General features: G+C 35.3%; 1 protein-coding gene across 1 annotated transcript; it reads right to left on the bottom strand.

Annotated features, from left to right (window-relative positions):
* Positions 1 to 458: 458 nt before the first annotated feature.
* LOC135152189 (uncharacterized) lies at positions 459 to 1,734 on the bottom strand. Its single transcript, XM_064092024.1, has 4 exons — positions 1,696 to 1,734; positions 1,370 to 1,626; positions 1,005 to 1,264; positions 459 to 865 (listed from the first exon to the last, which is right to left on the bottom strand). Exons 1-4 carry the CDS (start codon positions 1,732 to 1,734, stop codon positions 459 to 461), a joined length of 963 nt encoding a protein of 320 aa, XP_063948094.1.
* Positions 1,735 to 7,812: the final 6,078 nt, after the last annotated feature.

Below are 7,812 nucleotides of genomic sequence, written 5' to 3'. Positions count from 1 at the left end.
TCTTCATCAACTGCTGTCTGATTCTTCGATGGATAGCTTTCATCCGTTGATGGACTATCTATCAATGGATGATCACTATCCAATAAGAGATCAGACTGATCTAACAACTTTTTGTTCTTCTTCTAGGAATTCTTGCAGGTTTCTTCAAAAACTTGAGTGGAACACATGTTCTCAAGAATATTTCTGGAATCTTTCCACTTAGCTATTATCTCTTGTTCCCTTTCCAATTGTTTTTTGAGAATTTCTTCTCTTTTTAGAACAGCCAACAACTCATCTTTAGCAAGCTCAGAAGACTTTTTGAATTTATCCAATTGGATTAATTCAGTCTCAAGCTTTCCATTTCTTACAACAATCAAATCATTAGTCCCTTTATTTCTAACATTTTCTTTTGTTAGAGATTTAAGAGAGACTCTAAGATTATAAATTTCATTAGACATGTCATCAATGATTTGTTTGCATTAAGTCTTAGTAAGATCAGATGTGTTGTTGGTTTTTACCTGTCCATTGCTAGTTGTGGTAGAATCTGCTTCATCTCCAATTGCCATCAAGGCCAGATTGACATGTTCTTTATTGTCAGAGTCACCTTCATCAGCAGCCCAGTCACCATCCTCAGTTATGAATGCCTTTTCTTTGTTCTGCTTGAGTAGATCAAAATATTTCCTTTTATAATCTACATTTTCAGAAGAAGATCCTTTCTTCTCAGCAGAAGGTCTTCTGCACTCATTAGAGAAATGTCCAGCTAGACCACAGTTGAAGCATTTTGAATTTTGATCTATCAACCATACCAGATGGTTTGGATTGACTTCCTCTATTGAAAGGTCTAGAGCTGACAGCATTTCTCTTGAACTTGAGTTTGGAGAATTTTCTGGCAAGGAAGGCTAGATGTTCATCAAGATCATCTAGCTCATCTTGAGTTGAAGATACCTCGTTTTCTTCAACGATTTTTCCTTTGTTCTTTCCAGCTTCATTCTTTCCTTCACAAGCATTACTGCTTCAAGCTTTACCAGCAATTACAGATTTTAATGCCTTCTCCTCTTCTTCTTCCTTCTCATCTACAAGAGCCACAGTCTTCTCCTTCTTGGAGTTCTTTTCCAGTTCTTCATCTTGCTGTATTTCAAGCTTATAAGTTTTAAGAATACCATAAAGTCTGTCCAGTGAGTATTCATTAAAATTTTGAGCTTGTCTTAAAGCAACAATCATGGGCTTCCAATCTCTAGGCAAGGCTCTTAGAAACTTAAGATTTGAGTCCTTGACTATGTAGATTCTTCCATACAATTTTAATCCATTTAACAGTTTTTGAAATCTGTTAAATAGATCGTTTAAAGATTCTCCAGATTTAGAGTGAAAGCTCTCATACTATTGAACAAACAGCTGCATCTTGTTTTCCCTGACTTGATCAGTGCCTTCACATAGAGTTTGAATAGTGTCCCATACTTCTTTAGCAGTAAGGAAATTAATGACACTATCAAACATATCATCATCAATACCATTAAACAGAATGTTCATGGCCTTGTTGTCCTTGTGCACTTCTTTCTCATCTTCTTCAGTGAACTCGGATGGATTTTTGGGCACTTCAACATCTTCAGCTTCACTTCCATCAAGTCTCAGGGCAGTGTTGATTTTTGACTAGAACATGTGGTCCTTTCTCAATACAATTGATGTAGCTTGGATCTAAGGAAAGTAGTCTTCTTTGACCAGCATTGGAATCTTGACTCCTTCATCTCTTCTTCCCATTGTTGATTGTCTTTAGGATCTTTGAACTTCTTGTATGTTAGAAGACCAGCTCCGATACCAATTGTTATTCATACAATGCATACAATAAGTTAGATTGTAGAAGGGGGGGTTGAATACAATCTACAAAAATTTCAACTAATTTTTGCTTAACAAATTATATTCAAGCTACAAGAGAAAATTAAAACTAAAACACAAATTTAAAGAACATGATCTTAAAAATTTCAGGTGAATATTTTGATCCACCTTAGAGATTTTTATATTAAGAACCTTCCAAGTAAAAATACGTGGTTGCTTACAAAAGAATGAAGAGCAGAAGCTTACAATTTGTTGCTCACTATCTATACTGCTTTGCTATTCTGTTCTCAGTATTTTGGATATTTTGAAATGTAAATTACAAAGTGAATATATACTACTACAAACAAAACTAGTCTGTAAATGTATTTTCCTACTCAGTTTCTAGCTATTACAAATATAGAATTTCTTAAACTTGATACAACATTTGGCAGCTAGAAATACTTGTTGCTTTTCCAGAAATGGTAGGCTCCAAGGTTCTCAATATTTGACTAAACTACTTTTGGTTTAGCTTCCAAAACTGGTGCAGCATCTATCACATCAACCCATGTGCTTCTTGTCCTTCACTTGACTTGTAGCTGTCAATTGGTAACTATCAATTGCTAAGATTATCGATTGATAGTATCTTTGAACTAGAGATTGATAGGCTTCTTAAATTAGCGAATGATAGCCTTCCTTGATTACCAATTGAGATGTTGATATAGTGATTGATAAACTCACTAATTAGCCATTGATACTTCATGACTAGTGATTGATCTTCACTTCACTTGGATAGATTACATGACTTCAAATATTTACAATTATGTCACCATATCTATACATCCATTGATAGATCAACTGCTAATCTAAAAGTGTACATTATTACCATATCGATCGCTAAGATGCTCCAGCTTTGTTACAGTACCACATCATCGATTGATGGGTGAATCTGATCGATTGCTACTGCCTTAGCATGCAATTGATCAGCTACATTCAGTTTTATTCTATGTAAGAATAAAACACTTTGTATCATCAAGAATCACATATTCCTAACATTTAATATTTTAATTTATATAGAGATTCCATAACGTGTTCGTGAAAGTGATTAGAATAATTATACAGTAATATTAAAATAAAAAAATTACAATAATATCAATAAAGTTATAATTTTAATATCCGAAAAATCTGTTGTATTTATTACCATTATAATTTAAAAAATAAAATCTCATTGTTTCTTTGCCGTTATAGTAAATTTTACATACTAATTTATATCTTTTTAATATTAAATTACCAATTAATTTTCACCGGATTCTTTGAGGGGTTCCTTAGGCACATCTATACTATACTATTAATGTAACAACCGGTAATTTTGAACTTTTTCATAAGCACGACACTTATATTCTATGTTATTATGTCGATACGTGGAATCGTTATATAAGAATGTATATATATTCTCTTGTTATGTGGTATTGCAAGTATCACTAATATAATTTCTACGCGATATATTTTGTACGCGAGTAAGATTTCTTGTTACGCGATTTAGTGATAATTGGGATTTATACATGACTTGATGGCATAATTAGATTCTATTTCGTGTATAAATAGTCGTATGCGAGAGATTTCGCTACGCGATTAATTATCTTGCACGATTCGGTGTTAATTTAATAGTTGCGGCTACGCGATTTAATAATAGTAGAGATAATCGTAAATAGTGATAAATTGTAAGGTGAGCAATTATGTGATATGATATACATATATAATTGTAGTGGAAAGTCGTTTCGTTGTGAATTATTACGTGTATTATTGTGTGTAAATTCTTTTTATACATAGATTATATATTAGAGGGTAATACTTGAAAATGCTTTTAAAAATATTTCTTTGTCCAAAATTTTTGATCATGATTTTGTTAAACTTGTAAAATCTCATAGTATTTATAGTATTAATTTGATGATTTATGGAATTGTAGTTTATTTATTAAAATCCATTCATTTTATTCATACTTTTAGTAATTATAAGATTACACTAGTACCCTTGCATGCATTTTGGTAGAGAATAGAGTCCAAGGGCATGACCGACTATTCACACCATTTGACTCTTGTAATTACCACTAAAACCTTGCATGCATTCTCACCTAAAGCCACTAGAAGGATAGAATTGTAACTACCCAAATCCACTCACTTCTAGTCTAGTCAAAAGCACAAGACTTCATCATTTCCTACACTACACTACACACAAAATCAAACCCACCAAACTCTCCTCCCTCTCTCTCATTTCAGCTGAGTAGAAACCCCCACCCAAAACTCTTGTACATTTCTTTTCATAACTCCATATACACACATAATTTACCACTCATCCAAGAGAGAAAAATCATCTCCTAGTCACAAGCTTCCATTTAAGGTTAGTTTGAGTTCTTGCATGTCACCAAGCCGAGATTTTCAACTTTGATTCATGTGAATCTAGAGTTGGAATCATGGTGGCTTAAATACTTGGACAAGGAGTGGCCTTGAGGGAGTGTATCACCCCCATTTGTCAAGCCATACCCTTGGTTCAAGCGCTCGGCAATGACTCCCAAGGAGCCGAAGGGAATCCATTGATTTGGATGATTTTTGTGGATGGAATGAGATGTTTCTTGCTGGGATCTTTGAGTTTCAGTCTTTACAAGATTGTTTTACAAAGTTTTAAACATTGCATGTCAAGATCTTGCCAAGAAAAGTTAAGAGTTTATAAGTGCATGTCATGATTTTCATAGTATAAAGTGTATGCTGATTTTGTCACTTTTTAAACTGGTTTTTGATCATTTCATGCCTCGGTTTTTGCCATAAAATGCTAGTATAATATGTGCCATGATTAGTCATGTTCAGTTTTGATGTATTATGTGATTTTATATGGATTATGAGTTAGAAATCATTCTTAAAAATGCTGAAAACCAATCTGCTCTGCTCTGCTGTGATTTTTGGCTTCAGTAATGTGATTTTTGAGGCTTGATTTGTGTTGTAATTTCTTGTATAAGGCTATACAGTAGTGGTATATAGATTATAGATTAGAGTTGTTGGCTTGGTTGTTGTTGAATGGTGTTAAGATGGGTGATAAGGTGGAAGGAGGCACACACTAGCACTGGACAGATTTTTGCACATAGAAACTAGGAGTTTTGGTGTTGATTTGGTTGGGTTTTACTTGTCCCGAGTGTCCAGGAGTTGGGAGTGAGTTTTGTTATGATTCCAGTAGTCTTAAATCACCAAAGCCCCTGCATTTAGGTAGGTATACACACTCAAAACAGTAGATACCCCAAAACAGGGCAGAATTGAACAATCTGTGTTCTTGTGAGGTTTTCACCTTGTCATGAGTGAGGCCTTCATGGGGCCTTGGCTTAACTGAGTTTAGTGAACCCTTAGGAAGCCAAACAAACCATTAGAACCCAAAACCTAGTGAGAAAATAGAGTTTTAAATCAGTAAACACAAGGCAGTTGGGAAACAGGGTAGTTTTCAGCAGTGTCAACTTTGTGTAATAACCTGGGAAGTTTCATATGGGGCCTTGGAGTGAAACCAAGTCTGATAGGTAGCCTTAAGAGTTGGGAATCCATGGGAATTGATTTGGTAGGAATGCACTTAGTACACATTAAGTTATCTCAGTTAGGATGCAGGTAGTGCAGAGAGGTTACAACAGAGAACCTCACTGTGCCCTTTTAACATTTTAAACCAATTTGTGTGAGGCCTTTGTATTGTATCAATTGCACAAGTAATTTTAAAGTCTTATCAACCTATTAGAAGTAAATTAGAGTGAAGGCCCTAGTTAGAGCATCTTATTTTCACTAAGTAACCGAGAGCAACCTTAGAGAGCCATTGGAGAGTTGTAAGTGCAACTCTTGCATGATTGTCAAGGGTATAAGGGCTGAGTTTTTGCAAGCACTTTTAGGATTAAGATAAGGTCAGTATGGGGAGTTTAGAAGTTTAGAAATAAGCCTTTATGTGTTACTCGCTTATGTGCTTAGAATATTAAGTATATAGTATATGTGATATAAATATATATAGTTAATAAATCATGCCATGCCATTATGTGACTATGTGAATTATGTGACTATGTGGAGTATGTGAATACATGATTATGTTAATTGTCTTTCATATGTATAAATGAGCATGTATACCTATAATTAAGTACGTGTAATGACTCTTAAAGCGATAATTAGCTAATAATAGAGTATTAAGATACGTAACTAGAGAATAGGCGCGTGTAATGTAAATTAGACTTAAAGTGCCATTTAGTGACGAGGTTAATATAATGTGTAGGTTCCGAGGCGAAAGGAAAAGCTCGTACTATCAAGATTGAATAATCTCAGAATCTTGCAAAGGCAAGTTACTACATCCTAAACTTTACAATTGTTGCAAATATATGTGCACCCGTGACTCGTAAATCCTTATGAATATTTAGTTGCGATAATCACCATGCCTATTATATTCGCAAATACCTTGATATAAAATTCCGATCATACTAGTACCTTCCTTTCAAATATATCCTTACACTTGTACCCAAAATGTTAGATTCCCTATTAAAAACTTCCAATAATACCATGACACGTACACCTTCATAAATACCGAATAACACTTGATAGAATTGACTTTCTTTTGACTTTGGAACTTATCCCCTTAAGTCCAATATGCGTTGACACATTATTAGTGAACTTGAACCCTTTTGCCATATTTCAATAAAAATGATATAATCCTTTTTCCGGCATCCATGTTATAAATCAATAAATTATAAAATGTTTTCTTTAGTGATTTGGACTAGACGCAAGTCCTTTTCACATATTATTAGGCTCACAGATAGCCTAGGGATCCCATTATATTTGAGAACCCAGCGCGGTTCGGGCGGCTGATCACCGGCTGTAATCCGTAGCGTCCTAAAATGAATTTTGATGATGATATGATTATAACATGTTGCCATATTGCCATGATGCCATGACTTCTATACCATGATTATCCATATGTTTTGCCATGTCCATTCATCATATTATCATGAACCTTAATGAATGCTTTATCATTTATTCTTGAATTTGTTTCGGACACCTTTGATATTATTATGATGCCATGTGTTTAGGACTGTTAGTACTTGCTGAGCGTCTTTGCTCATGTTCCCGTATTTAACCCCTTTTACAGCTAGCAAATATGGTACGCACAAAGCAAACAGCACGTAAATCGACCACTGGCTACGCAGAGAATTGTTTAAGGGCGAAGGTAGCATATATGATATAAGCGGCTTTCGCTATTATGTTTTGTACTAGTTAGATGGGCTGATCCACACTCTGAACTTATAAGATCTTTTGGGACTTTATTTCACTCTTTTGGACTTGTAATTAACTAAATGTCATCCTTTTGGGATTTAAATTATGTAATCTTAATTTCCGGATTTATTATTTATCTGTCTCTTGTTCATATTATATCAATTCGTGTGCGTGTGTTGGTTGGGGTGTGACATATTTGGTATCAGAGCCAGGTTTAGAGTCCCTGGACAGCCCAATTAGGATCATAGGGTGTATAAGTATATTATATATATATATATCGGGAGTATTATTATGCGTCGTTCGATTTAATCGTATCTAACCCTTTTGTATATATATATATATATTATTGACAGCAACGTGCGCACTCATCTTCGGTCCCGCCGCCTGAACCTATTCCCTTTTCTGTCTATGCTGACTTGAGGTTGGAGCTCGACACTATCCAAGGGAAGTATGACAGGCTCATGGAGCGCATCGAGGAAGTCTATTCGAGTGATCATATCATGGGTGACGGACCTAAGGAGAAGACCATCTCTAGGCTTGAGTCATTGATCCAGGTGGCCACATCCAGGTTGGAGAAGATGCCAGTACACCGTGACCGGTCCAGCCAGCTCACTGTGCAGATGATAGCGGATGAACTTAGGAGCATGGTCAAGATGCTGCGTGAGGACACGACCCCTGACATCCCTAGGACCCGTGAGGAGGAGACCGAGGAGGAGGACGAGGACTAGAGGACGTGACCTTTAGTTGCTTA

Source organism: Daucus carota, chromosome 4 (genome assembly GCF_001625215.2).
Source record: "Daucus carota subsp. sativus chromosome 4, DH1 v3.0, whole genome shotgun sequence".
Classification (NCBI taxonomy): Eukaryota; Viridiplantae; Streptophyta; class Magnoliopsida; order Apiales; family Apiaceae; genus Daucus; species Daucus carota.
This window is presented reverse-complemented; position numbering and strand designations above follow the sequence as displayed.

Excerpts from the sequence above, each read along its gene's own strand:
- LOC135152189 (XM_064092024.1), bottom strand. The coding sequence starts at position 1,734 with ATGGGAAGAAGAGATGAAGGAGTCAAGATTCCAATGCTG. Across the intron at positions 1,627-1,695 it reads GAGTCAAGATTCCAATGCTG|TCAAAAATCAACACTGCCCT; the intron begins GTCAAAGAAGAC and ends CACATGTTCTAG. Across the intron at positions 1,265-1,369 it reads AGGGAAAACAAGATGCAGCT|AATCTACATAGTCAAGGACT; the intron begins GTTTGTTCAATA and ends ATTGTATGGAAG.